Source organism: Mesitornis unicolor, unplaced genomic scaffold, assembly GCF_000695765.1.
Source record: "Mesitornis unicolor isolate BGI_N332 unplaced genomic scaffold, ASM69576v1 scaffold8976, whole genome shotgun sequence".
In the NCBI taxonomy this organism is placed as follows: Eukaryota; Metazoa; Chordata; class Aves; order Mesitornithiformes; family Mesitornithidae; genus Mesitornis; species Mesitornis unicolor.
Genome location: NW_010191646.1, coordinates 37,863 through 52,608, shown reverse-complemented (window position 1 = coordinate 52,608; position 14,746 = coordinate 37,863). Strand labels below are relative to the sequence as shown.

At 40.9% G+C, this 14,746-nt stretch overlaps 1 protein-coding gene across 2 annotated transcripts in view; it reads left to right on the top strand.

Moving 5' to 3' along the window:
* The first annotated feature begins 6,257 nt into the window (after window positions 1–6,257).
* The window catches only part of ATP6V1H (ATPase, H+ transporting, lysosomal 50/57kDa, V1 subunit H), a 41,549-nt gene continuing 33,060 nt past the window's right edge, over window positions 6,258–14,746 (top strand). For both annotated transcript variants that reach the window (XM_010186804.1, XM_010186803.1), the window contains exons 1-2: window positions 6,258–6,384; window positions 13,636–13,738. In XM_010186804.1, coding sequence (XP_010185106.1) covers window positions 6,281–6,384; window positions 13,636–13,738 — 207 coding nt within the window. In that variant the 5' untranslated portion in view covers window positions 6,258–6,280. The remainder of the gene's footprint in view (window positions 6,385–13,635; window positions 13,739–14,746) is intronic.

The window sequence follows — 14,746 nt, the reverse complement described above, 5'->3', positions numbered from 1 at the left end:
TCCAACTCCTAACATTCTGTGATTCTGTAAGTATGTTTTGCTTGGATGAACTTTCCAAGCCATTTCTTCTAAACATGTTATAAACTTGTACAGAGATGCAGGAGACAGCCAGGTGAAGTAGAGAACGGTTAAATGGCAGGTATGCAAAACACTTCTGTAATTTGCAGAATATATGAGAGACAATGATACATTGTTCTTATTACAAGAAGGAAAGGAGAACAGAAAAATACTCTCACAATCCAGCTGTCTGTATTCCTACTGTGAGGATGACTCATCTGCATTCATTTTTCTAGTATTAATCTACTGAACATTTTTATTCTTTCTGATCCAGGAAGTTGATGACTTTTATTCCTGCATGTTGATATGCTTTTCATTTTTCTCTCCGTGTTTCACATATCAATGAAGTCGTCTAAATATAGCAACTTCAAGTGAAGCTGCGCTGTCAGGAGTTAATGGTCAAGCACTGATGTGACCAAAATCAGCTAAATGTGAATTGTTTTGCAGCACCTGAATCCTAAAGGATAGACATGTACCTAAAAATAGCAGCATAGCACTTTTCCAATCACAACCTTTAGCAATATCTGGTTCAGAAAATCAACCAGCATGAATAAGTTATCATGAGGTGCTCTCTGAAGCTGATGACATAGGATGGGTTTCTGCTGGTTGCTGAGGATCGCCTTTTGCTGCCATAGCGATGACAGGCACACGAGACAGGTTCCTGTTATGACTATATAATGTTTTTTTTTTCTTAAAGCTTACTCTTGCAATGCAATGAAATTCTTTAATGCAGAAAGTGCTTCATGGGACTCACACTGAGTGAAAATTTCCAGGTGTGCCCAAGCGTTTGACAGACAGGGATGAGAGCACATGTGAATATGAACCATACCACCCTATGGCAAGGTGGTTCACAGTTTAACTGTATGCTTGTCAAAGGAGTAGCTCTATCATTGGCAAAGTTTTCACTTCGCTATTTTCTTCCTTTCTCAAATGCTTCTGAGTGTGCTGAGCAGCAGAAACTCCAGCCAGATGCTTTTTGCACTCACTTGAAAACCCTTCTGCACTGTGAAAGGTGATCATTTCTTCCTACCCTCTGTTGTACACATATTCTTCAAGAGTAATGAATCAACGCACAGATCTTTCATTTTAACTCAGGAAAGCTTTGGTGGGGTGGTTTTTTGGTGGTTGTGGGGTTTTTTGTTTTGTTTTGTTGTTGTTGCTGTTAAGAACACCTGCAGATGCATCTCACTGAATGCTTCTTGGAAATACATCCAAGTGGATGGAGTCTACCTGTACCAGCTTTGCCCACACACACAGAGAACTCCTGCAGAAGTGTGAGACATGACTGGCTCTCACGGAGCTCTAGTGACTTTTTGCTAAGTTTTTGTATTTATTACTTTAGATAATATAGAAGAATATGTAAAGAAAGTATAGTATTATATGGTATATTCAGGAACAGTATATTGTTTGCATTCTCTAATATCATTCACGAATTTGATTCCTCTGCTAAAGACTCCATTAACTTACCTGGCATAGAAGCCATGTTTACCATTTGGTAGTTCCTTAAATGCCTCCTGGAACTCCTGTTAAAAAAACCAACATTATTACAGTGATTTCTCCTCTCTTTGCTTTTCTCTTTCTGCTAATCCAGTTGACGAATACTTTCAGCCATTATGCCTCACTCCAAGGTTATAGGAAAGTTACAGAAAAACATTTTTTACTGTAGCCTCTCAACTGCCTGTGAAATGAACAGTAAAGCCAGAGTCTGCCATTTATGACAAAGTCAACACACCAAATCACAGCTTTTCAAAGTTCTTTTCTATAGAAAAATGACCATGTTGCTTTAGTATCAAAATTTTGACTGCAAATAGCAATTTGTCTTCTTTTAGCCAGATGGAATGGATGGTGTTAGAATCTTGCAGGTTGTGTAATTGGGCAAAAAAATAGTTTGCTATGAAGAAAAAGGACCACTGATGACCTAATGCATGCTCACATGAAAGATGACATTGGCCACCAAATTGAAACCATGAATTTATTTTTTTCTGCTTACTGAAAGTAGAGGCTAGATGTGAGAGAACCACAGTCCTGTGTATACTTCTACTTAGGTTCAGCCAGATTACTCGGGTACTGGTACTTGGGTTAAGCTAGACATGTGCTAAAGGGGTGGGGGAAATACACCGTGCAAAGTAGACTGCAACCCAGTGATTTAGGTGATTTCCTGGTGAAATAGGTGACCTCCAGCAGAAGAAATTGCTTTGCATGCCTTAGCAGGTATTCAGGCCATTATCCTGCTAGACATTGGGATGGGAACAACAATATTTGTGTGTAAAAACTGGCAGCTGAAACTGTACTTTCAGAGGCACTGATCCAGTTTCCGTGGGTTTACTAAGCTCTGAGAACAGCTATTGGACTGAGCTTGGAAGGGTGAAGGATATCATACCTGGCTTAGGTAAGAGAAGTCACTATGTCATCAGTATTTTCAGTGCTAAGACATTCTGAGGTATCACTGTGGACAGCTGACTAGGCATCACAGAAAGAAAGCCTGATGTGCCTTCAGCTTAGGTAAGGGCTGAATGGTAGCTTGCAGGATCCTGGTAGAGGCCTTTGATGCCTTCTATCTGCATGTCCCATTTAAAAAGCTTCAACCCTTGCTCAGATTATCTTGTAAACCCTTTGTGCTTTGGTTTCTTTATAAAATGGGTAGTCATATGTATGTGTAATCATCGGTAATGTGATTTTCAATGTCTATGGAAAAGGTGAATATGTTTATTCCAGGTGCCTAATGCCAGAACTTGATAGAAGAGCAGCAAGTGAGATGCCATAAAAAAGCAGAGCAGAAGCAGGAAATGCAGACTGCCTCGGGACAGAAGATACAAACACTCATAAAAGAGGAACTGGTTAATGTAAGGCAGAATTCTATCTCTCAGCCCTGAAATAAAAATCAGATTCAAATAAGTTTTTGAAGTAACAGATTTCTATTCAAGATTGTGTGGAGATTTCTATGGTAGAGATCAGGAGTTGTGCAAGCATTTCTGAGCACTGTATGGAAGCAAGCTGCAAGAGCACAAATGTGTTAGGTTAAACCTCAAAGCCCCATATGCTGGGTAATTCACAGAATCATATTAATGGATGTGTTCTTTACAGATTAGATGGCACAGAGTGTGCACATGGCTTAGAGAGCTTTCTTCTGCTAAGGCACAAAGAAATGCAAATGCTGTTACTTGGACTGTGCCTGGGATTCACGGTAAGGGGTCATGTTATCAAGAAATAAACAGTTCTATTGTGGTATCAAGAAAGATTGGTTTTGAAGAAAAAATATTTTATGGAGGAGACCCTCACTGAATTAAAAAAACATCCAACAGAGATACTGGCCTGACAGAGGTATAAGGTAAGAGGTATGACACTACTAGAAGTATAATGTAAAGAAGAGTGTATCCTCTAAACAGAAAATATACAGACCCTAGCAAAATAAAAAGTTAACTGTAGGTGCCTCTAGGCCAGCTCTACATTGGGTGTCTTGACCTGCTCACACACAAAGCTCTCTGGCCTATTTTTCTCTGCCTTTCCTCCTTATATGTGAGCACAATTACCCTTTAGGATAATTCCTAGTCAGGAGTGGTATGTCCATACACTTCATCATAGTGTGACTGGAAAACTTCACTCAGCAACTAAAGACAGAAGTTTTTTCGTGGAAACATGGAAATTTAAGCCTGTGGTTTCTGAGATCCTTGATCTTTCATTCTGGAGTTTACTGCTCCTTTCGCTTGTAGAGACAAAGCCCAACATGTACAGGCCATTTTTTAAAAAAAGGAAGAAGTTGTGCAGGGTGTATCTCCTACTGAGATACAATGTGGGAAACAGAGTGCCCCTGCACATGACTCTCCTGGGAGCCTGGAGGAGCTTGCCCTGAGAGGCACCACTGAGGGGACCCTCAGCCTTTCCCAGCCAGCCTCGGGCTCTCTTTATGGAAACGCTGAGTCCTTTCTTGTCAGGAAACAGCATGAGCAAGTACCTACACGCTGTGCTCCCCTATTGGTCTTCTCAGTGCAGGATTAAATTCCTATATAAAAACATATACATATAGAATCATATAATGTGTTGGGTTGGAAGCGACCTTTAAAGGCCATCTAGTCCAACCCTCCTGCAGTAAGCAAGGACATCTTTAACTAGATCAGGTTGCTCAGCGCCCCATGAAGCCTGACCTTGAATGTCTCCAGGGATGGGGTCTCCACCACCTCTCTGGACAACCTGTTCCAGTGATCTACCATCCTCATATTGAAGAGCTTCTTCCTAATGTCCAATCTAAATCTACCCTTTTGTAGTTTAAAACCATTGTCCCTTGTCCTGTCGCTACATAAGCAGTCCTTCCCCGGCTTTCTTGTAAGCCCGCTTCAGGTACTGGAAGGATGCTATAAGGTCTCCCCACAGTTTTCTCTTCTCCAGGCTGAACAACCTCAATTCTCTCAGTCTGTCTTTGTAAGAGAGGTGCTGCAGCCCATATATATGTGTGTGTGTGCGTGTGCGTGTGTGTGTGTGCATATAAGTATGTATTCATTCTAAATACGCATATACAGTTACAGTCACTCGACCAATAACGCATCCCACATCCCCGTACGGCTCCTTTCCCAACGCCTGACCGCTTTAACGGTCGTCGGGTGGGGCCCTGCGCCAGCCCCGCCCACCGCGCGGCTCTCGGCGGCGGCGGGGCGTGCTCTGAATGAGTTGTCCCTCGGAGGCCGCCGTCTGGGTCAGGTGAGCGGCGTCACATGACGACGGCGGCTGAGGGGGCTGCTGTGGAGAGTGGAGGAGCGAAGCGCAGAGGCAGGGGCTTTCGGGTACGCGGGCTCCCCGGGCCTGCAGAGGGGGGGCTGCAGCCTTTTCCCTCCCGCAGCCGGCGTGCCCGTGGCGGTGAGTGGGAGCTGACCCGGGCCCTACTCTTCAAGGGAGGTGGACGAGCGGGCGGCTGAGGGGTCCCTGGGTTGGGGGCGTGTGGCCGCACTACCTTTCACGGGGCTCAGGCAGGCCCAGCTTCACGGCCTCCCTGGGGGTTGGGGTGCCCCTGGGCGCCTCAGGAGCCAGTGCAGGGAGTGGTGGCCAAGTGCTTTTCCCCGCCTCCCCTCTGCCCCAGGCGCCTCTTGGCTTGTCTGGTGCCCTGAAACCGCTGTTACCGACTCTGCCCTTCTCTGCAGCTCGAGGGGTTTTTAAATGGCTCTGACTGGGTCATGGCAGAGCTGGGAAACGTTCAGTGGTCCTTGAAGGACACGGTAAATGGTGCCGTCTCTGTGGGTGTCTGCTGACAGAAGGAGTTTTGAAGGGAGGACGGTTCTGCTGCGCCATTTGTTCGTGGTAGTTCCTTTTTCTCATGTTTTCATTCAGTCATACAAACAAGGTGTATTTGTTGGGGATGGGGCAGAATATGCCGGTTTGCTCTTGCTTCTGGAAAGGGAGCCAAAATAGTCCAGAAACAGGCTGTGTGGAGTGGTTTGATGCAGTTTAGGTTGTAAGGAATTCCTGCTCCAGCTTGGTCTCAAGCCTCTGCAAACACACTTCGTGTTTTGGCATCAAAGTCAGGTGAAGCTTAAAACGTAAAGAAAGTAGAAAGGAGAAGTGGTGAAGGTCACTGTCTCTAGTAATGTAGTATGTCCTGATGAATAGCTTCTGTTCGCATTTATTTTTCAGTTTGCTTTTTGTACACTGATGGTTTTAAGTTTTTTAGTCTATGTAACATGGCTTTTAATTTATAGAACTTTTTTGTTCTTTCTGAAGTTGTAGTTCACGTGTTTCGGATGTCTAAATATTCTTAAGCAAATAACTGAATTGAATCAGCCCTAATATCTGGGGGGAAGAGTGTTGTGTACTGAATTTTAACCCTTTTCATCAGCCCTAACTTGGAAAGAAGACAAGTTCTGTTATCTGTAAGGCTGCTTAGGCATTGAAGAAAGGTAGTCTTTATTCAAATAATTTCATTTGATTGTTTGAAAATTTACAAGACTGGGAGTTCTTTAATAATGGTATATATCTTCTATTTTAGCAAACTTGTTATTGGCTACACTTTAGTGTGTAGATATGGCTTATTTTTGTTTGTTTCAGGGAAGTCACATTCTGTATACTGTGTAAAACTTCGATTTCTCAGGAAGTACAGTTTTAGGGAATGTGTCACCTGTAAACAGACTTTCCTTTTTTTTTCTTTAGAATATTGGACAGATACTCTGCTCTTTAGTACTTTAATAAGAGGTCTCAAATCTGACTTGCATTTCTAGGTACATTTTAATTATCAATTAAGATGGATATCCGAGGTGCTGTAGATGCTGCTGTCCCAACAAACATCATTGCTGCCAAAGCTGCTGAAGTTCGGGCAAACAAAGTAAACTGGCAGTCGTATCTCCAGTAAGTAAAAACTTTCCACAGTTTTTTTCTTTTCTTTTTTTCCTTCCCTCTTGAATGTTAGACTTTTTGGGATTTTGGGTTACTTTGGAACATTAGGTTACAGTGAAGGACGTTCTGTCTTGGTCCCATGAAAACAGTCTACATTAGATGGAAATGGTTGGGGAAAATTTTCTCATGACTTATTACAAGAAAGGGAACTGCTTCTGTGAAATGAATGTTGTAATAACACATAATATAAGTTTGCACAAATGTTGGTAGAACTGCCTACTTCTTTTCTCCTTATCATTCAAACACTGTTCTCAATTCTATCCTTGTTGGACAAGCACTGATGTAAGAAAAGTTTACAGTAAAAGCTGTCTTATGTGTAGGTGTGTTATCTCTGTTGCTGAAGTGCCTTATGTGTGAATACAAAGTATACTAGCAGAATGGGACTGGTGGTCCAGGAAAACAAGCTTTACCTCAGCTAAAGGAAGAATAGTGTTGGAGAGCAATTGAAACAAGTAAATCAGGAGAGTAGTCTGAAACAGATACTTCAGTGTGGGGAGAACTGTGCTGCTCTTTCAGATAAGCTCAGAGCTTGCTTTGGTAGGTATATAATGGCACTGGGTATAGCAGGAGATCTGTTCAAAGAGTGTATTTGGACAAGCTGAGGAAAATAGATTTGTGCGTGAGGTAGGGAACAAGGACAAGAAACAGATTTTACTAGTCCTCTGTACTCTGAAGTGAAATGCAGGATTCTTGCATCTCTGTATTCCTCATGACAGGTACCTGTAAAGCATATTGGCAAAGTGTAAATTAGTATTATCTCTTGAAGGTCCATGTATAATAGTAAATTACTTCACTGTTCATTGCTTTGTAACTGAAGTGGCAGATACCTTGATGATTCTAGAGGTACAAGCCATGCTGATGATGCTTTCTGTTTATCAACGTTACACCACTTTGCAAAAAACAGGGTTTTGTTTTTTTCAGATAGCTGTGATACATAAATATATGCTATATATTAAAATAAGGTTGCAAAACTGTACACATGCAAGCTGAGAAATGCTAACATGGTAGAATCTCATTAATGACTACCTGCTTTGCCCTGTGCTATGTGGATCATTTATGCCTATTCCTTTCATTCATTTATTCATTGTGTTATTTTTTTTTCTTTGTGATTGTATATCTGCATGGTAAACTGGATTAAGCAACTGATCTGCTGAGGAAACTTCCTCTTTCTAGGCTATTTTTTCAGATGTATCAGTTCCTTGTTCAGTTTGTAGTGTGCCATTATGGTGGCTTTGCAGGTGAAAGAGTGAGGTTGGTGTGGTAACTTGACAGTGGCAGCTGCCAAGTATTTGTCTGTGTTTGCCAAGTATTTAAGGATGTAAATGGCTTTTGCTGTTACTATGGGCTCTGTTACCCATCTGATAGTTTGTCCTGCGGAAGCCTGGGCAGCCGTTTCTGTGTTGTCCTAGTGACAAGTGAACAGCTAATTCACAGCTACTTGGTGTGGGAACTTGACAGTGGCAGTGTTTGGCAAGTGTTTTAGGATTTTAATGGCTTTTTTTAAGGATGTAAATGGCTTTTGCTGTTACTATGGGCTCTGTTACCCATCTGATAGTTTGTCCTGCGGAAGCCTGGGCAGCCATTTCTGTGTTGTCCTTGTGACAAATGAACAGCTAATTCACAGCTATTCGGGATGAAAGTGGGAATACAAGTGTTCACTGTCAATCTAAGTGAATATGGGGTAGCCTTTTCCACTCTGTCTCTAGTGGTTCAGACTGTAAGGCTGGTGAGATTAATCTGTTGCTTTTATTACTACAGGAGATGGTTCTTTTTGGCAAGGAGTTGCATTTTAAACCTATATATAGTTTTAATTGCCTAACTGTTCTCTATGTGGTCTACCACTTATAATTTGCCTTTATTTTTGGGCTTCTCTCTGGTTCTGAATAAAAGATGGAGGAGTTTTGTTTATTTCTGTGGCATCAGATTTCTGTGTAACTTCTTTGAACCAGGAGGGGAGGTTGATGGTTCTTTTTCAGATTCTAGGTGTAGAATTTGACTTGGTTTTGTTCTGGAATCCATGACCAAAGAATGTACCAGTTATTTCCTCCCTTTGATAGGTTAGCCAAGTTTTGGGGGCTACTGTAGTGCATCTGGCTAGTATTTGTGACCCTATTGCAAGACTGTTCAGTGCTTGGTGCCCTCTGTATGTCAGTGACAGCATGTCCTGTTTATTGTTGCTCTGAAATCAATGTTATCTTTGTCTTGTATTTACTGATAACAGTCTGACTGTCTGGCTAAGATAGCTTCAAGGATGAACTTAAGTGGTGCCAGAGGGGTTGTGGAACATCATGAAGGCAACTGTAGTTCCTTGGCTGAGGAGTTTGCGTCTCATTAGTTATTGGAAAATATCAGCAGAACTTCTGGTGCTTCTAGGGAGGAAATAAAATTATACCTGGTTTTGGACATAGTCCCTTTTACAATGGGCAAGTTTGGATGTGATGGTGTCTTTTAGGATTTGTTGAAAAGGGAGCTAGTGCAGCCATATTGACTCATTTCTGGAATGAAGTACATTATTAGTGAGTGGAAATTCCTTGCTTCTGATGCAGCTGTTAGAGGCAGGTCAGAATGCCTTGTTCTGGTCTATAGAGTAGAAGGAAGATGGGGTGCTGATGATTTTGAAGGATGCTTCTCTTGTTTCCTTTTTAGCTCCAGTTCTATCAATCTGCATTTAGTGTGGTAAGCTCACATTTAAATACATGGAGGCTTACTTCAAGTCTTTAGATGTTTTTACATTAGAGGAAAGGTTTTTATATTTATTTTCCCTAAGTTAATACATCAACATGACATAATTTGTGTTCCTTGCACTGCGGGTAGTATCTATGTAGTTGGAGTTAAAGAAATTCTGATGAAGTTGTTTAGTGGTAGTTAGTTGTTTGGTGTTCTTTGTTTTATTTTCTTTTTTAAAATCTGGCTGTGACAGTTGTATGTGTATAAAAATGCTTTGAAGATTGCATCAGTCATAGCAGCATTGGAGTCTGGGTCACACAGGAAGGCATTCTGAAGTTCTTTTCTGCTCTGTGTGGCTTACTGATCGTTGCTCAGACTCTAATAACCTGACTTCTCTGGTAAAGTCAGTTCAAGCTAAAGATTAACTGATTTATTCCATCTCTGAAGGTTATAACTGTAAACTAAATGTCAAACTATGCTAACACACAACTGCTGACTTTTGATGTTTTTTGTGTATATTGTTGTCTCTGAAGTGAAATATTTAGGTGCATTGCAACCTACTGTGCATTGGTTTGCCACTGTGTTTACTGCTTGCTTCAAATTTAGGCTGTGGAAATTTTTTTTTTCTTTTAATGCTAAAATTTAAACTTTCATTGTGTTGAATTCCAGCAAGGGTCTATGTCTGAGTGAGAAGAAAGTAACAAAAGCTTTGTTTGTTTTTGCTTTAAAAAATTAAGGGAAAAAAAAACCCCAAAATTAAAAGCCAAACAAAAAAACCCCTACTCGACTAACCTCCAGAATGACTTATATTAAGTCATTTAAACAAAAAAAGGAACAAGAGCTGCTGGAGGAAATGCATAATAAAAAGAAGGATCACAAGTTTCTGAATCATCTTGAGAGATAAAGAAGTTTAAAAAATGGTGGTCTTGCAAAGTCATGCTTTCTAAATCTTACACAGCTTCAGTTTACTCTCCTGTAACTAGTGCTTTTGAAGGCAGGCCTTAGTGTCTCAAGCACAGCACTTTGAAAGTGTGGTTACAGGACTCTTGTTTTAAACCTTATATACCCAGACAACTGAAGCTTAATCAAAGTGACTCTTATCTGCTGACAAAAGACTGTATAGACACATCCTGGAATATAAGAAATTGAATGGCCTTTAGGAAGAAGGATGGAGGAAAGCTTTGGTTGCTTGCATTGTTTGGTTAAAGGTGCTGAGAAATTTCTCTCTCTTTGAAGAGGAGATGAGGAAAATGTGGCAATAGCATCATGGTAGCTGGTATGAGCTGTCTGAGGCTGCTTTGCATTTTTTCATGGTTGTGGGTTTTTTTTAATTTTCACTGATTTATAAGGTTTACTACATAATAAGTTATTTGAATTTTAAAATGAGATGAATGGAAATGGATGCATTTGAAAGCAATAAAACTACTAATCAGATGTATGAGATCCCTGACAAAATATTAACTACTCACTTACAAAACTGTCAGATCCCTTCTACTGTTCTGTAGAGGTTGGAAAGTGTCTTTTTGAATGGCACTTATAAAGCAATAAAGAATAAAGCTAACTTGTTTTCTTCTCAAGGCAACATCAATCCACACACTTTTTTTTCTTTTTTTTCCTCCTCTGGTCTAATGTAGGATGTCAACAAAAGCTTGAAAGCTTTTTTTGTTGACAGTTGGCAGAGCTCTTCTAATAGCCTGCCTATAAAGGAGCATTTCTCTTCCTGGGCTGAGGCTTTTTTAAGCATTAAAGCTAAAATGTCATCTTTGAAGTGCTTCATTAATGGTATTATTCTTACAAACAAGCAGCTCATCTGGTTACTTTATGTCAGTATCATTGGGGAGTCCCTGGCTTGGCCAGCATTGATTGAAACATGAGAGGCTTGTAGTTATGGGTTGTTACGTCCAGTATTTATGGTTGATGAATTGTCCTCATCTTTCAACAGCTACTCAAATCCAGCCTTAATGGACAAGAAAGAACGCAAGTCAGTCTAAAAGGCATGTGGTAGCAGCATGATCATCATTAGCTAATTAATTTTTCATCTATAATCACTTAAGTTTTAGTAGAAACTAGGCAAGGACTACCACTGGCTTTATGAATCTTCCATCTGCTAAGTCAATTGACTTTCCTCAGTGCATATGAAGATATTTCTTATAAAGCAGCTAGAATACAGGAATAATGCATGTGTTACTGGACTACTGATGTTCTTTGCTTGAAAAGTAAATAGGTGAAAGATGGCTCTGATGAGGCCATCCTCAAGACATAACCGTTTGAGAGGAAGGATAAGAACACATTGTAGGTCTTACTTATGCTTCTGTGTTTCAAGAATCTAGGTGAGCCAATTTAAAAAAAAAAAAGAGAAACTAACATTTTCTGTAAGTTTACAAAGATTTCAATGGAATCCCTAGAAAAGGAACAAATGGAAACTGACCTGGAATGTTGAAAAGATGGATGAAAAGAATCTGTGCTATGTACCTTTGCAAAGTGGAAGAGGCATTTGACTGAGTGGAAATGTAGGAGTGTAAGAGGAGATAAGTCTTGGAAATAACTGAAACAGAGCAATGTCTAATACTTTCATCCTCTGTGACTTTTGTATTGCTGATGTGCACAATTTTATTCTTTCCTGGAGCACTCCTAGTATGAACTAGTAAAGGTAGTCACCTGTTAGTCTTGGGTATTTTCAGGACTACTTGATTTCAAATTAGTTTTCTTGCCTGAACAGTACCTGACTGTACCATTTTGCCAAATTTGTTATTTGTTGTGATGATAAGTTCTGTATTATAACAAAAACTCAACAATATTCTGCTAGCTTTTCAGCTGAGTCAACACACTTTCTGAAATAGCACTGATGATGGCAGTAACCCTTTGAATATTAAGTTAAAGAGAAGATCAAGTAGAGATCTGTTACCTTACAGGTGTCCAGAGCAGTTTACTATATCAAGTTACCTTGCTATGTGTTTGGATGAGCTTGCATGTATATCAGTTTTCAAACTACCAGGAAAAGCTAAAATGTTGTAGTTAGTGAAAGTTAAAAATACATTGGGACCAAGTTCTCTGTACTTATTAGAATTCTCTTCAGTACTTATAGCAAACTTAAAATAACAATTTTATTTTTCAGCACTCCTTTCAGATAGGACTAGAGTATAATTCATGTTATGTATTAAAATTTTGGCATAATGTGCTAGCTGTGTGTAGCTGTTCTTAAAACTGTTTCCACTGATGGTTGCGTTCAGCCTCTGGAAGTTTAAGAATTATTTAGAGGATGCTGTTGAGCAGAGGTGATGCATAAGGAAGGGTTAAGAGAGATTATTCTGTCATCACTTAAATTCTTTGTATGTGAGACCTTTTGCAGAAGGGAGCTCTTTGTGTTCTATTGTGGGATATAGGATTGGTAAAGCAATACCATTGAGATATCAAACTGAAGAAAACAAGGCTTGTTTGGTGGGCTGACTTTGGCTGGCTGTCAGGTGCCCACCAGGCCACACAATTACTCGCTCTCCATTGAAGGGACAGGGGAAGAAAGACAACAAAAAGTTCTTGGGTTGAGGTAAGGACAGGGAAATCACTCAGCAGTTACTATCACAGGCAAAACAGACTCAACTTGAGAAATTAGTTTATTTATTGCCAATTAAACAGACTAGGACAATGACAAATAAGAACAAATCTAAAAACCAACTTCCACCCCACCTCTCCCTTCTTCCCAGGCTCAACATCACTCCTAACTTCTTTACCTTCTTGCCCCGAGTGGTACAGGAGCATGGGGGTTGCGGTCAGTTGATAACGCTTTGTTTCTATTACTCCTTCCTTCTCATGCTCTTCCCCTGCTCCAGCATGGGGTCCTCCCCACAGGTTCCAGTCCTTCATGAACTGCTCCAGTGTGGATCCTTTTTCATGGGGTACGGTCCTACAGGAACAGACTCCTCCAGTATGGGTCTCTACATGAGATCACAGGTCCTGCAAGAAAACCTGCTCCAATGTGGACTCCTCTCCATGGGATCACAGTTGCTGCCAGGAGCCTGCTTTAACGTGGGCTTTTCCATGGCTTCCTCTAGGGCACACCTACCTGCCCTGCATGGGGTCCTCCACATACTGGAGGTGGGTATCTGTGCCACTGTTAACCAGCGTGGGCTGCAGGGGACAGCCTGCCTCACCATGGTCTTCTCCATCGGCTGCAGGGGAATCTCTGCTCTGGAGCCTGGAGCACCTCCTCCCCCTCCTTCTCTGACCTTGATGTCTGCAGAGTTGTTACTCTCACATATTCTCATGTCTCTTTCCTTCTGCTCTTGCAGTGTCACAGGTTTTTTTTCCTCTCCCTCTTAAATAGAGGTGCTACCACTGTTGCTCATCCTTGGCCAGCAGCAGGTCTATCTTGGAGCTGGCTGGTGTTGGCTTTATTGGACATGGGGGCCATTTCTGGTGCCTCCTCATAGAAACTGCCCCCACAGCCCTGCCACTACCCAAGTCTTTACTCATAAACTTAATACAGTTTGAAATAACTTACAGTTCATGTTGCTTATGGTTTCATATTTTGCTTTTCAGAGGGCAGATGATTTCAGGTGAAGACTGTGAATTTATTCAGAGATTTGAACAGAAAAGAAATCCAGAAGAAAAACAGGAGTTGTTGCAAACAGAAGGCAATCAAGTAACTTTCCTTTCTTTTAATAATATCTCTTTTGAGGAGGAGGATGGAAGGAAATTTTTGTTTAATGTTGGCTGTATACTGTTAAGATGTTATGGAAGAGGGATAAAGCTTGCTATAGGCTGGACATTCTTTTAAAAACCTACTAAGTAATTATTAATTGTCATCTGACTTTGACTCCATTATGGGACAAGCTAGCTCAAGTCTTTCCTCATCCCAGTTTCCTTAATCGTGCACACTTGTACTTTAGTCACTTTTTTTTTGGAGCTTTTTTGCATATGGTTTATTGATGAGGGCTACCACCTGTGAGGTTTCTGCATAGTTAGCTGAACAATTATGATGTGCTAGAGTCCACTGACTGCTAAAGTGGATTCAGTTAAACACAGGTGTCTAGTGCCATTTTAGGAATGGTAAGGTATGAGACAGCTGCATTGGACAGAGCTGATATAAGACTGATAGGTGACCCATGCCATTTGGCTTATGGAGTCCAAGCAGGATGCCCGAAGATACTTTAATGATATTTGAGCAGTAGAATCTCAGCCTTAAAACCTGATGTTTTAGCAGACAATGTCAGACAAGGTAGAAGAAGGGTGAACAGTGTGAGATACACTGAAGACACACAGCTTTCCAGCCCTTTTTTCTACTTTAATTTTATGCTGTGGTGTTTTGTTGTTGGTTTTTTTTAACCTCCAAATTGTATTTTGTGTCTGCTATGTGATGGACCATAATTTGCATAGTGACAACAGCATATACGGTGAACATTATATGCCACTGTATAATTATGGTGGAGCAGTTCAGAGTTCCATTTTTTCTGCAGTTTTAGCTGAATGTGGTGAAGGGGAAGGAAGGAGTGCAGAAAGTAGTGTTGTGACTATTTCAGCCTCTTATATCTGTTGCTGAAATTGTAGAGTTGTTCAGGAGGCAGAGAGCAGCTCAAATATGAACAAAGATTTGTATACAAGGAGATGAACGGGTAAGAGTGAGCTGTCTTCCTCCCTCCCATTCAGGTTG